Below are 16,946 nucleotides of genomic sequence, written 5' to 3'. Positions count from 1 at the left end.
CCTTTATCTATTAGGAGTAAGGAAATTTAACTAACATTGGATTAAGCCAAACATATGGGAAACCACTGTAGGGTTTTTATTTTTACAAGTATAAGTATTGTACTGTTGTTACTTTCCTATCTATCAAAGAAAACGGCTTCAGCCAATAATTTATCTTTCTCGTTATATTTCTTCACTGTTCTAGAGTAGCTCGGCTAGGGTTCCTTGGTGGGAAGGATTTTTCCTACCAAATTGGTGCTTTCATCACTGTTACCATGCCTCCTACGGGTCCTTTTGCTTATGCTGATTTGTTGGAGTCTATGGAGAGACTCAACAGCAACCAGGAAGCTCTTTCCTCTGTGCTTGCAGGTCTCCTTGACAAAGTGAACCTCATGTCCTCTTCTCCACAACTCATACCTCTCACCCACCTCCATTCACACCCTCAACCTCCTCTCCAATACGCCCTCCACCTGGGTTTCATAACACCCAGATCTCACATCAAAACCCCATTTACCACCATACCCATCATACCCCTAAACCCCCCAAACTGCAACTTACCCCCTTTGATGGTACTGGACCCTTGGACTGGCTGTTTCAGGCAGATCAGTTCTTTCAATGTTATCAAACACCTTCTGAGCAGAAGCTGGATATGGTCTCTTTCTACATGAAGGGTGAGGCACTAGGCTGGTTTAAATGGATGCACAACAACTTTCTGTTGACAACATGGATGCTTTTACCAGGGCTCTTCAGATCCGTTTTGGGCCTTCTGCTTATGAGAACCATCAGCAAGAGCTTTTCAAACTCAGACAAATTTCCACTGTTGCAGAATTTTAGACTCGGTTTGAACGAATCTCCAATCAGGTAATTGGGGTTTCACCTGAAATAATGATGAATTGTTTTATTTCTGGTTTACATGAGGAAATTAAGAAAGAACTAGCACGTCTGAAACCTGTAACAATTTCTCAAGCTATTGGACAAGCAAAATTAATTGAGAGCAAATTGAATGATTCACGCCCCAAACCCTTCAAACAATTCACTAAACCTACCCACTCTTTCCCTGCTACCCACACAACCACACCAAACCCTCCCACGACCCCCCCTCTAAATACCCAAAACCCCACGGCCCCCAAGGCCAAACCCTCTTCTATCCCCATAAAAAAATTAACACCCACAGAAATGCATGCTCGTCGTGCCCAGGGTCTTTGTTACAATTGTGATGAGAAGTATCATCAAAACCACAAGTGTCAAACCAAACAATTTTTGCTCATGCTAGTGGGTGAACACCCTACTTCTGGAGCTATTACTACTGATTTTGTGCCTGATGCGGTTACCCTAGATGATGACTCTAGTGAGGATGATATTCTTATTCACTTTCAACTATCAGATCATGCTATTAATGGGAAGCCTCATTCTAAGGCCTTCAAAATTAATGGCTCTATTTTGGGTCATGACCTTACTATTCTTCTTGATTGTGGCAGCACCCACAACGTCATCCCTCCCCGAATGACACAATTTTTACAGCTTCCTATTCAACCTACAGCTGTTTTTCCGGTTCAAGTGGGTAATGGTGCTCATATTTTATGTGTTGGTCTTTGTCCTAACATTCCTATTTTGCTGCAAGGACATTTTTTCCAGGTTCCTCTATACATCTTTGATGTTCATGGTGTTGATGTGGTGTTAGGAATGGAATAGCTGCAAACTCTAGGCCCTACATTGACAGATTTTGCCATTTTCTCTATGACTTTTACACTCAACAATTATACATGCACTCTCACAGGAATCCCTCTAGCACCACCAACCCGGGGTACCTATTCTCTTGTCAATAGGCTACTTCACACTGATTCTATTGCAGAATTTCATGCAATTACATGTTTCCCCGCTGAACAACAAGTTGCTGGTTTTTTTCAAATGGCTTCTCTAGAGGACCCCCCACCTAATATTGATTCAACACTTTGGGAACTTTTGCAACAATTCAAGGAGGTATTTGCCACACCTCATGGGTTACCCCCTCATAGGCCTCATGATCACCACATTAACCTCCTACCATTCCCACCCCGTTTCGGCCCCAATACTTGCTTTGCGAGATTTTTCTCAGCCCTTTGACGTCGAAACTGACGCTTCTAGGATTGCTGTGGGTGGAGTTCTCTCTCAGAGGGGGCATCCAATTGCTTTCTTCAGCAAGAAAATGTCTCTTCGCTGGCAAGTCCAATCTGCATATGTCCACGAGATGCATGTTGTCATTGAAGCAGTCAAAAAATGGCGTCAATATTTGATCGGAAGGCAAACATATGATGACACAACAATATCAAACACCAGAACAGCAAAGGTGGGAAACAAAATTGCTAGGATTTCAGTTTGAAATACACTATAGACCTGGAAAGACCAATAGAGTTGCAGACGCATTATCCCGTGTCAATTTCGACCCCCCACAGTTTCTGATGTCTTTGTCATCACCCATGCCAGCTCTTTTGGATGATTTCCGCAAGTTCTACAAAACACCCCAAGGGAAGCAGTTAATTAACGACACTTGTTCCCTTGCAGATTATCACCTCAAGGACAATCTTTTGCATTATAAAGGGCAATTGTTCGTACCTGACAGCAACTCTTGGCGCCAAGCTATTATGGCAGAATTCCATGACACTCCAATGTCTGGTCACTCTGGGCAGAAACCAACTCTGGCTCGTATCATGGCATCTTTCAATTGGCCAGGAATATGCAAAGATGTTCACACTTACATTAGAGAGTGTTTGATTTGTCAACAAAACAAATATCAAACTCAAAAGAAATAGGGATTACTGCAACCCTTACCCAGTCCAGCTCAGGTATGGGAGGATATTTCAATGGATTTCATCACCAATCTTCTCTCCTCCCATGGTCACACAGTCATATGGGTTGTTGTTGACCGCTTCACAAAGTCTGCCCATTTTATTGCGCTGCCTACCCATTTTACAACCGCTTCCTTGGCTCTCAGGTTCTCCTCTGAGATTTGTAGGCTTCATGGCTTGCCCAAATCCATTGTTTCAGACCGGGACAACATATTTCTCAGCCATTTCTGGCGTGACCTGTTTCGAGTACAAGGAACAACACTGAAATTTAGCACAACTTATCACCCTAGAACTGACGGGCAAACATAAGTTGTAAATCGTTGTTTAGAAACTTACCTTCGCTGTTTGGCCGGCGAACATCCCAAGACTTGGTACAAGTTTCTTCATTTGGCCGAATACTGGTACAACACCAGTTGGCACTCAGCAATACAAATGACCCCATTCCAAGGCCTCTATGGCCGGCAGCCACCGTTAATCCGCGACTATGTGCCAGGGAGCACTGCAGTTCAGTCCTGGATGACATGTTACAGGAAAGGGATGGGATTTTGTGAGCAATCAGAGCTAATTTACAACGAGCACAGGATCTGATGAAAAGGGAAAAAGACAAACACAGAAAAGATGTTACCTTTGATGTCTGCGACTGGGTGCTCCTCCGCCTCCAGCCATATCGCCAACAGACCCTCCAACGCCGCACCACCCAAAAGCTGGCCAAGCGTTACTTTGGTCCTTACCGTATCAAGAACTGCGTCGGCGAGGTTGCTTATGAGCTGGAGCTTCCACCTTCGAGCCGCCTCCACCCGATTTTTCATATCTCCTTGCTTCGCCGCTACCATGGTGAGCTGCCGACGACCTCTTCTTCCATTCCCGAGCTACATGTCGACGGTGATCCCCTTCATCCTGCGGCGGTGCTATCTCAAGCGACCACCGCGACCCTTCATACTGAGGGGAAGAACCGTCGAGCCTTGGCCCATGAAGCTTCCTCCCCTACAGCCGTCGCCGCCGTTCAACCGTCGTCTTCACCAAGCACCGCGACGAGCACTCGTGACAAAGGGAAGGCCCATGAGCTCGACGACGACGACACTGTTTTGGATCTTGCTCCGGCGGGCCAAGCAATGGAGAAGAGCACTCCAAATGGTATAGAGAAAACCTTGGTGATATCAAATGACTCTTCAAACTTAGACAAGGAGACTTTGGAACTAAACTGTGGAAGTACATTGACCAGCAATGCCACTGACTTTTCTCTTTCAAACCTGCCAACCCATGTGCTAACAGGAGACTCAACTTCGGAGGGGGTTTTCCTTCACTCATTACACACGCGGGACCCACATCCATTCAACATCAATCACCAGCTGATCCCAGTTGTCCTCCACCCCCAACGGACTCCCTCATCTCACCTTTGGATTATTCCCCTACCATCAAATATCCACCATCCATCTCTTCCCAAGCGGCACAGCTCGTTCACTCAACCAGTGAGACCCGCCCTTCACCAACCCTACCCGTTCCAGCTCATCAAACTAGCCTTGAGGACAAGGCTTTTTCTCAAGGGGAAGGTATTGGTAGCAGTGGGCTGGCCCAAGCACACAAAAACAAACAGAAACGCAAGTCTAAGAGGAAGGGGAAGAAACTAGACTATTTGAAAGACTTTGTTTTAAAGAAATAGGCAGTTGGGCCTTTATCTATTAGGAGTAAGGAAATTTAACTAACATTGGATTAAGCCAAACATATGGGAAACCACTGTAGGGTTTTTATTTTTACAAGTATAAGTATTGTACTGTTGTTACTTTCCTATCTATCAAAGAAAACGGCTTCAACCAACAATTTATCTTTCTCGTTATTTTTCTTCACTGTTCTAGAGTAGCTCTGCTAGGGTTCCTTGGTGGGAAGGATTTTTCCTACCATATGATCAATCATAACGGAAATTAACCAATAAAATATGTAAAAACAGAGTTCACATAGGAGTATTATGGCTAGCAACGTGAGAGATCTAACATTATATGCCAAATGAAATGGCTATTTATTGATCATAATTCATAAGTGTTGGTATGATCAATCATAACGGAAATTAACCAATAAAATATGTAAAAACAGAGTTCACATAGGAGTATTATATCTAGCAACGTGAGAGATCTAACATTATATGCCAAATGAAATGGCTATTTATTGATCATAATTCATAAGTGCACAGCATAAAACATTCATGCCTCACAAAGTTCCAAATGTCGGACACACCCAAGTGTCTAGCAAACCATTGTCACCAAAAGGCAACACAAAATTACACAAGACATAATACTAATTTTACAATACCATATTTAACAAGTAAAAGGTTTTAATGATTTGATTCACGAATTGCTTTCAGCATGCCCAGAACATCTTCATAGACCTTCTTCTCATCAGCAAGAGTTTTGGACACAGTCTTTTTCTGCATGCATCTCTTGACCCAATCCATCAGTTTAGGACACTCTGTTTCCATTTTGAAGTTGCCAAACGTCTCAAAAGTATAAAACCAGGTATAAAATGGGATCAGACCAAGATCAAGAAACCCAAAGGTGTCACCCCCATAAAATGATTTGTCACCCAGTGTCTCCTCTAGTAGCTTAAAGATAGAAATCAATTCCTTCTTCCCTGCCTCATGCTCTTCTCCTTCTGAAAGCCACATTTTCCTCCAAGTATCATATACCTGCATTAAAGATAACAAAACTCAATGATATTTCATTCTCATGTTTGAAAATCTTTTTGCAATTAATCCTAAAGACAAAATCAATTCCGCATAACTTCTAGATCTTAGAATTGATTTTGTGGAAAAATAATATCACCAAAACATACATGTAAACTATCATAATCATCGATTGATTGAGAAATCAATTATTTAGATCTAAATAACAACCTAATATGTTACACATGAGCTACTATATGTTACACTCAACTCTTGATTTTTCAGTCAATGACTATGATAACTCACCAAAAGTGAGTCCCTTCACTTATATGAGTCAAGATTCTTTAGGATATAACTCTTTTAATGTGAGTGACTCAATTTACAAGTTAAAGTAATTTATCACAACCGATGATTGAGAAATCAATTTTGAAGACCTATAGAATACCATAATATTGGAGCTTACTTTACCTTGTAATAAGACTAGTAATATTTTTTTTTTTGAGTAAAGTACACTCACCCCCCTCAAGGTTTGTTAGAATTACACTCCACCCCATTCTTATCTAAAATCTACACCCCACCCCATTTTATATAGAGGCAAATTTAGTGACGAAAAATATTCTTCATTAATAATTAGTTATTATTTAAATTGTTAATCAATAATTTCAAAAAATATTTTCAATATAATCCAATATATTTAAAAATGAAAACATTACAATCCTCCTCATTCTCTCAATCGCGTTCTTCCTCCGTAAATTCACAATGCAAATTCTGCAATAGCACACCTGCCCGATTTACAAACTATATCTCGAACACGGTGAAACAAGCTTGTTAAGTCCACTATCATACATTAATTTATGAAAATAATTTTACTAAATTAAATTTAAAAAAACCATCAACTCTGTTTGTTAAGTCCACGTCCCATCTTTCTCCAAATCATATTTCTCACCACAAACGGCCACCACCAAGCCTTTACTCCCTTTAATACGGTGCCATTGTCCCACAATGTGAAACCCCATGGCACCACCATACCTCAAAGTTTTGTTGCGACCTGAACCCTAGAACGTGAATCGCACATCCCTAAAGTCACTTGTTCAACTACTTCTTGTGAATTTCACCCCTTTAAGTTGTGAGCGAACGCTATGTTGGTTTAAGATATTGTTGGATTTTGTTAAAAATGATGCTCCACCGCATCGTTGGGTTCTAATAACCTCCGATCCACTTCATATTTCTTAATTTTGTTTCTCTATTTTCTTCACTCATTTGTGTTGCTTTTTTAGTCTACATTCCAATTTTGAAAATTGGAAGTATAAAGAGATTATTTTGATTAAAATTGAATTATTACCAAATATGAAAACACAAGCTTGTTTCACCGTTCGAGATATAGTTTGTAAATCGGGCAGGTGTGCTATTGCAGAATTTGCATTGTGAATTTACGGAGGAAGAACGCGATTGAGAGAATGAGGAGGATTGTTATGTTTTCATTTTTAAATTTATTTGATTATATTGAAAATATTTTTTGAAATTATTGATTAAGAATTTAAATAATAACTAATTATTAATGAAGAATATTTTTCGTCACTAAATTTGCCTCTATATAAAATGGGGTGGGGTGTAGATTTTAGATAAGAATGGGGTGGAGTGTAATTCTGACAAACCTTGAGGGGGGTGAGTGTACTTTACTCTTTTTTTTTTTCTTTATCAAGGGCAAAATTCAATTCAAATCTTCTAATCAAGAGTTTAAAATGGAGACTAGCAACAATAAAATCCCAATCTCCAAAATTAGAATTGAACCCACCAAGATGGAGGAGAAAAAAATGCTAAAAATCACAAATTTACACAAAAACAAAAATCCAAAGCGGCTACCTTTTTGTCAATGTAATCCACCCAGAATCTAGCTTGAGCTCTCTCATAAGGGTCAGAGGGCAAGATTGGAGCTTTGTCCTTCCAAACCTCATCTATGTACTGCACAATAATTGCAGATTCACAAATGGGTTTGCCATTATGGATGAGAACTGGGATCTTCTTGTGACACTACTACAGAAATGACATTTTGCCACGCCCCAATTGCCACGGTTATAGGCGAAACCGTGGCAAAAGCTCAATTGTCACGGTTATAAGCGGAACCGTGGCAATAGAGTACAATATTTTATTATTTTTTTCTAGGGACTGTGACAATAGACACACTCTCCAACTTTTTTCAGAAGAAAACCCTAAAGCTGTGCAAACCCTCTCCCTCCCACGCTCTATCCCACTCTCCACACTCCATCGACATGTTCCAACGAAGCTCCGATCTGTTCACGTCCCTCTCTCGTTTCCCTGTCCTTCCCTCCCACTCTCCATCGACTCGTTCCCTCTCTCCCACCGGCGCCGCTTGTTCCTGAAAGATGAAAGGAGTATTTTGACGGGATCTTCTCATCCACTCGCGGATCTGGTTCCTCCTTCCCTTCCATCGAAGTCCTTTCCTCTCACGTCCCCCTGTTCTCGGTTCCTGTCCGTGTAGAATCGAATCAATCCAGATTTGATGGATGAGGAGAGAGGTGAGATCAATGGCGAGCGCGGGTACTCGATGGACTCCACGGAATCAAGGTGGGGCTTTGACGCTAATTTGTGATTGAGAGGCCGACGAAACGGTGCTCTTGTGCAGCTGCTTGATTCCGACGAGGAGGATGATGGCACCACCGAGCAGAGACTCATTCGCACTGGTCCTCGAGTTGATTCCTTCGATGTTGAAGCTCTTGACGTCCCTGGTGCTCACAGAAATGACTATGAGGTCCTTCTTTTCTCTCTTTGCCTAATAACCTCTACGAATTTTGCATTTCAATCATGATAATCATTTACAGTGGAATATAGGGTTTTTGTAAGGCTTGTGATTTGTGATATACTTAGTTAGTAATATCTATTTTTTTTGTGATTGGAATCAAGTAGAGTTAGTGACCAGGTTGATTCTGATTTCTGTGTGTTTCAATTTTATGAATTTTGTGATCTTAAGTTGAAATTTCAGATGGAAAAACATTTAATTTTTCTGTGTGTTTGCGCGCGAGTTGCGAGAAGCTCCGCCTAACACCCTCGCATCACCCTTCTCCGTCATGGCCATGGCCAGCCACCACCTCGTCGTCACGCTCTCACTCAATGGTCAAAAGGTTAGTTCACATTGTAATTTCAATTTTAGTTTGTTCGTGACTTTATTTCTTGGAGCTTACATACTGTGCCATTTGATTTTCTCCTTCGTTTTGATTTATGTTATGAATTCAGAGTTTGATTTCATCATTTATCATTTTTTCATTCAGAGCATGGCAATGGACGGTGAATAAGGTGAGCCATTATCTCTCCCTTCTCTATTTGTAGCATGCTCTTTTATTGAGGTTCTTAAATGACATCTGATTTCATTTTGTATTTGGTTTGTGAGTTTCTATTCTACACCTATTATGCGTGCAAGTGTAAGAATAGAAAGCACAGGTCCATGGACGCTTTGAGAAAATAAGCAACAAAAAGTTTAACTTCTTCTACTTCGTTTGAGCGAGCATCGCTGTATGGTTCTAGGAATATTCTTGACCATCACAGAGACATGAGGATGGGCGTAGATAACATGAGCTATGAGGTTATTATTCATCTTACAATCGTTTGTAGTGCTACAATTATTGTTGTTATGTACTTTGAAACATCTTAAATTACTTTGATGATGGGTTTGACTAGGAACTTCTTGCACTTGGTGAGAGGATTGCCCATGTTAACACAGGGTTGTCTGAAGACTCGCTCACCAAGAAACAGTGTAATCTTTCTGGTATGTTTTTATTCATCCATAAATAAATACTTCAGAAGGAAAGCCACTTTAGAGAATATTCTGCCATTGCTTCATTAAAGTGAAATTCGTTTTATTTCAATCGTCATAAAGTGCATGCTGCATTTCATATGTTTAGAAATGGTGGCATTGTGTCATTCCTTTTTTTTTAATAGATTAGCTTTTCATTTTCCTGATTTGTAAATTACTCTTTTTCCTATTCTTTGTGAGTTCTAACGCATGCCTCTTATTTTTCTCATCTGGGTTTTCAGTTTTCATCACTTTGATCAATTTAGTTTCTATATTTTCAGAAGCTGATTTCATCCAAGGTTACTGAATCACCCTTATAAGGCAAGTCTTCATGAGATCAACGAGGAACCCAGTTGCCCATCTCCTTTAATTTTTGATTTCGAGCAGGCAACTCTTGACGAAGAAGATATAAAGGAGCTCATATGGAAGGAGTCTCTGAACTTCTGCTAGGATCAGGTGCAGGAATAATAGTCTTGGCAAAATTGCCTTTTTCTGTCATTATATTCTGTGGAATTTCATAATGCATGTTTCGCAAGTTGAGTGGTAAATGATCTACTTCTGTAAAACATGTTTCGCGAGTTGAATAGGTTCTCCCAGACCTGTTTTTTAAACTTGACTGAAAACAAAGTTTTTAGTTTTCTTATCTAAGCAATTTTTTAACATTGTATTTTATTTGTATATTCTTATTTAAGGTTCTTATTTGATCACTGTGTGGCTGAAAACTTGACTGAGAAATTTGCCTTTTTGAGTCCTCATCGAACGGCACATGGGCTGACCAATCAAAGCCAATATATTTCGGATGCAATTATGGCAAATGGACACCCAAACCAATTATATCTTGCACCGGTCAATATAGGGTGAGAAATATTGGATGAAATTTGTAAATATTAATTCATAGTTACTTGATTAATTTATATGATTAGCTACTTGATTTATTAATATTATAATTTAACATGTCTTGCTTGTAGGGCACATTGGGTGTTGGTTGTGATCAATGCCACTACAGGGACCTTATTTTACTTGGATCCTATACATGGTAGTTTGAATCAACGCAAAGTCATGAAAGAGATGTTTGATAAGTAAGCTTATATAGATCTACTTGCTATGTTAGTCATGCTATTCAACATATTTAATCATGATTTTTTCATTCAATTTGTTAGTGCAATGATGATCTACCGTGCTAATTGCAATGACAAGAGGATTACATGGTCCAAAGCCAAATGGAATACTATAAAGGTATACAAATTTACATAGCTGAAAACAATTAGATCTAGCTACCAAATCACTGATATATATTATATTTGTTTTTTATAGTGCCCTGCCCAAACAAATTATATAGATTGCGGGTACTATGTACTAAGCTTTCTAAAGGAGATAATTGCGCACAAAAAATCTACAATTCCACAAGCGGTATGGAACTTTGACTAAATTCTTAATTTTTCCTATTTTTAAGTGTGACTCTAAATTTTGTAACTTTTACCATCATTTTGCAGTACTTCTCTGATTGTCAATTTGGCTTCTACGATGAGGATCAACTAAATGAAATTAAAGAAGAGTGGGCTACTTATGTGTTAAAGAATTTTGCCTAGTGTGGGCTATTTGCTTTAATTCCTTGTGAGAGTATGGGCTACTTATGGTATGGAACTGCACTGCATGTTATTTTAGAGTATTTGGTTCAAGCAGTGTACTGTACTGGCTAGTGTTGGCTATTTGGTTTAATTTCTTGTGAGAGTATGTTCTCAACAACAATTAGTATTGTTTTGGACAAATTAGTGTAAATGTATTGTTTTCTTATTCAAGGTTGGAATATTTGAGTAATTTGGCTAGAATATGTGAATGTTGGTGATTTTATGCAATTTATTTTTCAATATAAACGCACTAAAATTTATGCACACACCAGGTAAAAAGAAAAAAATCAAAAATTCTGTAGCAATTTCACAGACCAGGTGTATGACCTATTGTCACGGTTACAACCGTGGCAATAGAGGCCACCTATTGCCACGGTTACTTACTCAACCGTGGCAATAGAGGGAACCTATTGTCACGGTTACTCTTTACAAACCGTGATAACAGGCTAATCAATTGTCACGGTTAAATAGGTAACCGTGACAATATATGGCCTCTATTGTCACGGTTAAATAGGTAACCGTGACAATATGTGGCCTCTATTGCCACGGTTACGTTTTGCAAACCGTGATAACAGCCATATCAATTGTCACGGTTCCGCCTTTAACCGTGACAATTGAGCAATTGTCACGCCTTCTATTGTCACGGTTAAACCGTGACGAATGGGCGGTTTTAACCGTGACGAAAAGCCTTTTCTGTAGTAGTGTGAACTGGATTCATTTGCAGAAGCAAATCACTCTTGTTCCTGAGATTCTCTTCCTTGTACTCATACTCAACACCCTTTTCAGCTAATGCAATCCTCACCCTCATACCAAACATGCTGGCCCAGACATCCAACAAAACCACCTCGTCCGCCATGGTTTGTCAAGAATCACCAAAATCCAACGGAAATTGTGAACTAAATTCAATTGTGTCTGCTATGAACTAAATTAAACTGTTGACTATATAGAAGAACAAACAAAAAGGTCTCTTTCGGTTTTATTTATATTTATGTGGACATGATTTCTATGTTTTTTTCCTAGTACCAACTACCAATGTATAAATGACACGGCTCACTGAAGAAAGAAAAAGAGACCAACTATCTACATAATTCTGAAAATATTCTGATTTTGTGAGGCTGATTCAAAGCTCTACATTACGTCTGCACTTACGTATCTCTAATGCAACTTTTTTTTTTTTGCCAAAATCTTTAATGCACTTAGATAAAGGTTAGCCACAAATTTCAATTGGTTAGATATGTAATGTTTGTGCGGTCATTGAACTTTGAGAATGAAGTTTATTAGGATAGAGTCCGTTTGCCCGTGCGATGCACGGGTAATTTTTTATCAAATTAATTGATAATTATAATTATTGAGTATTTTTCTTAAGGTAATTATTGAGTATTTGATATATATGAAATAATACAATGATATATTTACTAAAACATGCAATTTTAATTAGTGGAACACTTATATGTTCTTATTATCTTCCTTTTATGTATCAATGTTTCATTTACTTATAGACATTAATTGGCTAACACTGCAATATTAAGTTTGGTTCGCTCTTTACAGTTATTATGGAGCTTGTGGGTGTGATTTCCGACTCAATCTTGCATGTAAAAGATAAACAAATAATTCATACAAAGAGGTACAAATAAGGTATATAATATATGTTGCTCAAATGTTGGTTAATTGAATTAGTACCCAACCTTAGAGCAAAAAAATTAGGTCAGATGGCACAACGTAATTGGTGGTTTCTTAGGAATAGTGAAATTCAAACTCACAAATAAGAAGTACTAAATACTTGTGCCATGTAATATTTATTTATATTTTATAATTTATATATTTATAAAATTTCAATTATATATTCAACTTAAATTCAAGATAATGGTAAAATATATAATTTTATTAGTAGAATAAAACACAATTGGTAAAAAATATTATTAGACCATCCATCGGACGTATTCATTTTTTTGTTGCATCGGAAAATTCGGACTCATTCATTGAAAACGTGAATATTTTTATATATTTATTTAATTGAAAGATTCAAAAGTAGAATGGTAAAATTAATCTTTCATCACCAATAAACAGAAATTCAAGAAATGGAAAATTTAATAAAAACAATTAGCAAGCAAACATATTAATTTGAAAAGAGTCAGTCGGCTGTGCCGGATGAACCTCGTTGGGTCTCTTGGCGCGCTCCTCCTGATGGTTGGGTGGCTCTCAATGTTGACGGGTCGTCGCTTGGAAACCCTGGGGTGGCGGGCTCTGGCGGTGTGGTGCGTGACTCGGTGGGCATGTGGCAGGTTGGGTTCTATGCGTCTGTTGGTGTGTCCGAGATCCTGAAAGCGGAGCTATTGGCGATTCTGTACGGCCTTCGCATTTGTTGGGAGCGCGGATTCCGTCGAGTAATTGTTTTTTCTGATTCGCAGCATGCTATCTCGCTTGTGGAGCGTGGGTGTGGCCGGTTCCATGCTTATACTGCTGTGGTGAGTCTCATCCAGGAGTTGCTAGAGCGGGGTTGGTTGGTGAGGTTGGAGCATATACTTCGTGAAGGCAATGCTGTGGCTGATTTTTTGGCTAAAGAATGCGCCCGTGGTTTGTGCCGGCTGAGATGTTTAGACTCTCCTCCGCCAGCTGCTCGTCCCTTCCTTGCGGATGACTATCGTGGTGCCGCCTTCTTGAGGCGTTAGTGCTGCGTGGTCCTTTTTGTTTTCTTTAAGCTTATTTGTACCAAAAAAGAAAAGAGTTAGTAGCAACTTGATAAACTGAGCAAGGAAAACACTTATCCGGAAACTTTTCTTTTACAAATTAAAAACTCCCTTATGTGATTTTCAATTGAACCCATAATAAGAACCACAGTGATCTCAATGGGAAAAAAAATTACGATAAAGATAATTAGTAACAAATGGATCGAGTGATCCATATAACCGACCTTAGTTGGATAAAGCTTTCGTTGTTGTTGTCGTACAATTGAATTGGAGTTTTTTTTTTACATTAATTTTAAGTGAGAGCCAAGCTTCAAGGAAAGTAGAGAGGATATGTATTTTAAAGAGATAAGTTACATACATAAATGAGAATGAGGGTATATAAATATAGTTTCATTGTCCGAAGTGAAGACTCAAATTTAAAACATATAGAGATGTGTGTTACAATCGACTAAGAAAGAGCTACAACAATCATCAGGATATGTTACTTTCGACACAAAAAATATAAGCATAGCAAGAGCTTGCAATAAGAAGCAACACCAAACAATGAATGTCATCAATATTATTGAAGAGAATGTCCAAAGGTCTGTAACTTCAGCTCATTCAAATGAAGCCATATTATGTGAAACTCTGCCATTTGTATGCTTGAACGGAGAAATTCATTAAGATAATTATCTGTAGTCATTCAACCAAAATCAATCAAAAGAATCATCAGTCACACTTATCATGCACAACCTGAAAGGATAGAGATGAGAATAAAATGTGGGAACACAAAAGCTTCTGCTTAACTTCATCCACATCATAAACTTAGTCCTAATATACATGCCAATTTAATGGATCAAAACTAATTCACTAATTCTTTAACACAGTCACTGAACTATGTCTGTATGTCTCTCTCTCTCTCTCTCTCTCTCTCTCTCACACACACACACATTTGGTAGTGAAACACCGAAAAGAGAAGGTACAACAACTTGGTATTGATTTTAAAGAAAAAATCAACAACTGCATTATTAAGTCAAATTCATATCATTACAACTTAGATAATCTTCAAAGCCAAAGTCATCAAGACTTCCTGTAAAAGCCTCCAAACCCAGCATTGAAGAAGAAATTACTCCTGAAGGCCTTTGGAATCTATGAGGAACAACAACATTTTATTACCTCAATAAGATTAAAAAAAATAGTAGAACAAAACTATACATGAAAGTAGCCAACCAATATATGAAAGTAGCCAACCAATGATGTAGAAAAATAACTTGAAAGAAGCTAATTAAATTCCTTACTCCCTATGTATATTATCCTATACTGTGGTGATGTCTATCTCACTTCCTTCTATCAAAATTCAATTAAAACATATATATTCCACTGCCTTGGGTTCAAGTTTTCTACATTAAATAGCAGAAACAACCAGGTGTCTCCTTGGACAGTCTACAATCTACAACAACCTGAAATGTACAGTAGGCTTTACTCAACAAAATTTCTTGAAACATTGTGATATTGTTGGACCTGAATTTTCTATGGGCAGATGGGGATAAAGGCTGAGAACCAAAGAAGGAGAAACCATAAAAATAAAAGTGTTATGGATGACAAGGTGCATGAGAGAATGCTCACAGAATTTAGAAAATGGATGAAAAATTCCATCCATCATTTCCCCCATGAGGGACATATGCACATGGAAAATTATAAGATGTAGGACATAAAAAATGTTATAAGGTACTCAAAACTAAGGAGTAAGGAAACATAAAACATTTTGTTAAATAATGTAGTGGTTAGTCTATATAAATTAAGCCATAGAATGCCTTTAAGTTGTAATTTTAATGATATGTGATGAACTTCAGCTGCAATATATAGCTTGAGGCATGGTTATGCTAATTATGCAGATGTATGTGGTATGCTTGTGACAGAGTGGCTACACACTTCAGTATCTTTCTGCAATCATGGTGTTAGATTAGATGAACTCACAAGGACTTACATGTATTACTAATTTATTTGCATTATTTTCATTTCAAATTTTAAATTACTGAGATATGATTGCATCTTTTACTGATATGCAGAGCTGAATATGATCCAAAAAGTGATTTGCTGGAGCACGAGTTCATGTTAAAAGGGAAATTGTTTCAATGGAAGGGTGTGGAGGTAAGGTTAAAAAATAAATTCAGCATGTCAGTAAAAGCATTAGATATGTGGAAACCCATTGAAAGATTGCACAGTTCTGCTTATGAGGTTCTTTTACCCTAGAAGCAATTCAGTTTGATAACTTTTTCCAGCCTGCAGCTATTTCAGACATCAGAGAAATCAGTGAAAATACACAAATGGTTGAACAAAGGTACAAATGGGATAGGGGAAAGCAGGATGAATGAAAATACTCACAACGAAATTTCGGATGTGCAAGTGTTCAAAGTTACAAATCATATTGATTTCCAACATCCAAAACATGAAATCCTTTCCCCTGAGCCTAGCTCTTTAAAGTAACCTTTTATCTCTGTTATAGAAAAGGCTAAAGTTACAGCAAAAACAATAACATGACAAGAAGGCATCATCATCTATATTCCTCAGGCATGACTATTTTATCTGCTAACATTTTGCCAGTCTTTGGCATAACATGCCAGTGCACAGTCAAGTTGAATTCTTTACCACACAAATTGCTTCCCTGATCAATGAAGTGGTACTTATTTGATGTGTGGATCCAAAACTTGGCATGCTTTTTAGAGGGAATGATACCATCCCACAAGGATATCTGATTCAAGGAATGTTTTGGAGTTTCACATTCAGCAGCTATAAATACAAAAACCTGTTTTGTGTTCCACGAGAAAAGAGACTGCAAATCTTCTGATATATTCAATGTCATTGCCGTTGGGCTGTTTTTGAAACCAGTTGATCTTCATGACCTGAATGAATGCATTTTGGTGGCTTTTTCCGCTGCGACCCAACGATGACTCCGCTCAGAGAGGGAGAGCGGCGGTGGTAGATGACTCTCCCTTCACCACATAGGGAGTATTTATAGAGAAATCTACTACCTAAAATGTTTACTGCAAAAATCAAGTTCACATTGATTGTGGATGAAAAAATCAAATTAAATCAGTAACATTTAAAGTGATTTAGACTGGAAACAGACCAAAGGATTGCTCATCCGAGATTTGCTCCTTGGGAATGCACTCAAATCTGGAATTTAGAAAGAAGGATGAACAAATAACAGTGAATGGAGGTACCTGTCGAAATATGGCTGGTTCCACCATTTCCGGCGAGCGAAACCTCCTTGAACACGGAAGGTCGGCGATGATGCAATTGAATGAAGCAGAGACACGATTTGATGGGAGCAGATGAGAAACTGAGCTGTAGATATGGATGAGCAAGCAATAGAAGTAGCCAGCG

At 38.5% G+C, this 16,946-nt stretch overlaps 3 protein-coding genes and 2 long non-coding RNA genes across 5 annotated transcripts; 2 read left to right on the top strand and 3 right to left on the bottom strand.

Annotated features, from left to right (window-relative positions):
- Positions 1-17: 17 nt before the first annotated feature.
- On the bottom strand, positions 18-2,769 carry LOC130743193 (uncharacterized). Its single transcript, XR_009021393.1, has 4 exons — positions 2,572-2,769; positions 2,353-2,467; positions 1,973-2,189; positions 18-856 (listed from the first exon to the last, which is right to left on the bottom strand). It is a non-coding gene; the product is annotated as an uncharacterized LOC130743193 (long non-coding RNA).
- A 2,328-nt stretch (positions 2,770-5,097) lies between these two features.
- Positions 5,098-11,989, bottom strand: LOC130743186 (glutathione S-transferase 3-like). Its single transcript, XM_057595325.1, has 3 exons — positions 11,603-11,989; positions 7,321-7,488; positions 5,098-5,481 (listed from the first exon to the last, which is right to left on the bottom strand). Exons 1-3 carry the CDS (start codon positions 11,747-11,749, stop codon positions 5,131-5,133), a joined length of 666 nt encoding a protein of 221 aa, XP_057451308.1. The 5' UTR covers positions 11,750-11,989; the 3' UTR covers positions 5,098-5,130.
- Positions 8,095-9,747, top strand: LOC130743194 (uncharacterized). Its single transcript, XR_009021394.1, has 5 exons — positions 8,095-8,227; positions 8,459-8,597; positions 8,745-9,055; positions 9,151-9,238; positions 9,547-9,747. It is a non-coding gene; the product is annotated as an uncharacterized LOC130743194 (long non-coding RNA).
- LOC130743190 (uncharacterized) lies at positions 9,955-11,106 on the top strand. The gene is made up of 5 exons (XM_057595327.1): positions 9,955-10,122; positions 10,234-10,344; positions 10,426-10,501; positions 10,580-10,675; positions 10,759-11,106. The coding sequence occupies exons 1-5, from the start codon at positions 10,073-10,075 to the stop codon at positions 10,852-10,854; spliced, it is 429 nt and encodes a 142-aa protein (XP_057451310.1). The 5' UTR covers positions 9,955-10,072; the 3' UTR covers positions 10,855-11,106.
- Positions 11,990-16,113: 4,124 nt separating the features above from the next.
- LOC130743726 (signal peptidase complex subunit 3A-like) lies at positions 16,114-16,422 on the bottom strand. Its single transcript, XM_057595954.1, has one exon. The coding sequence runs from the start codon at positions 16,420-16,422 to the stop codon at positions 16,114-16,116; it is 309 nt and encodes a 102-aa protein (XP_057451937.1).
- Between the last annotated feature and the right edge of the window lie 524 nt (positions 16,423-16,946).

This window comes from Lotus japonicus, chromosome 3 (assembly GCF_012489685.1).
Source record: "Lotus japonicus ecotype B-129 chromosome 3, LjGifu_v1.2".
NCBI classification, from domain to species: domain Eukaryota; kingdom Viridiplantae; phylum Streptophyta; class Magnoliopsida; order Fabales; family Fabaceae; genus Lotus; species Lotus japonicus.
Note: the sequence above shows the minus strand (reverse complement) of the source record. Positions and strands in the feature narration are given on the sequence as shown.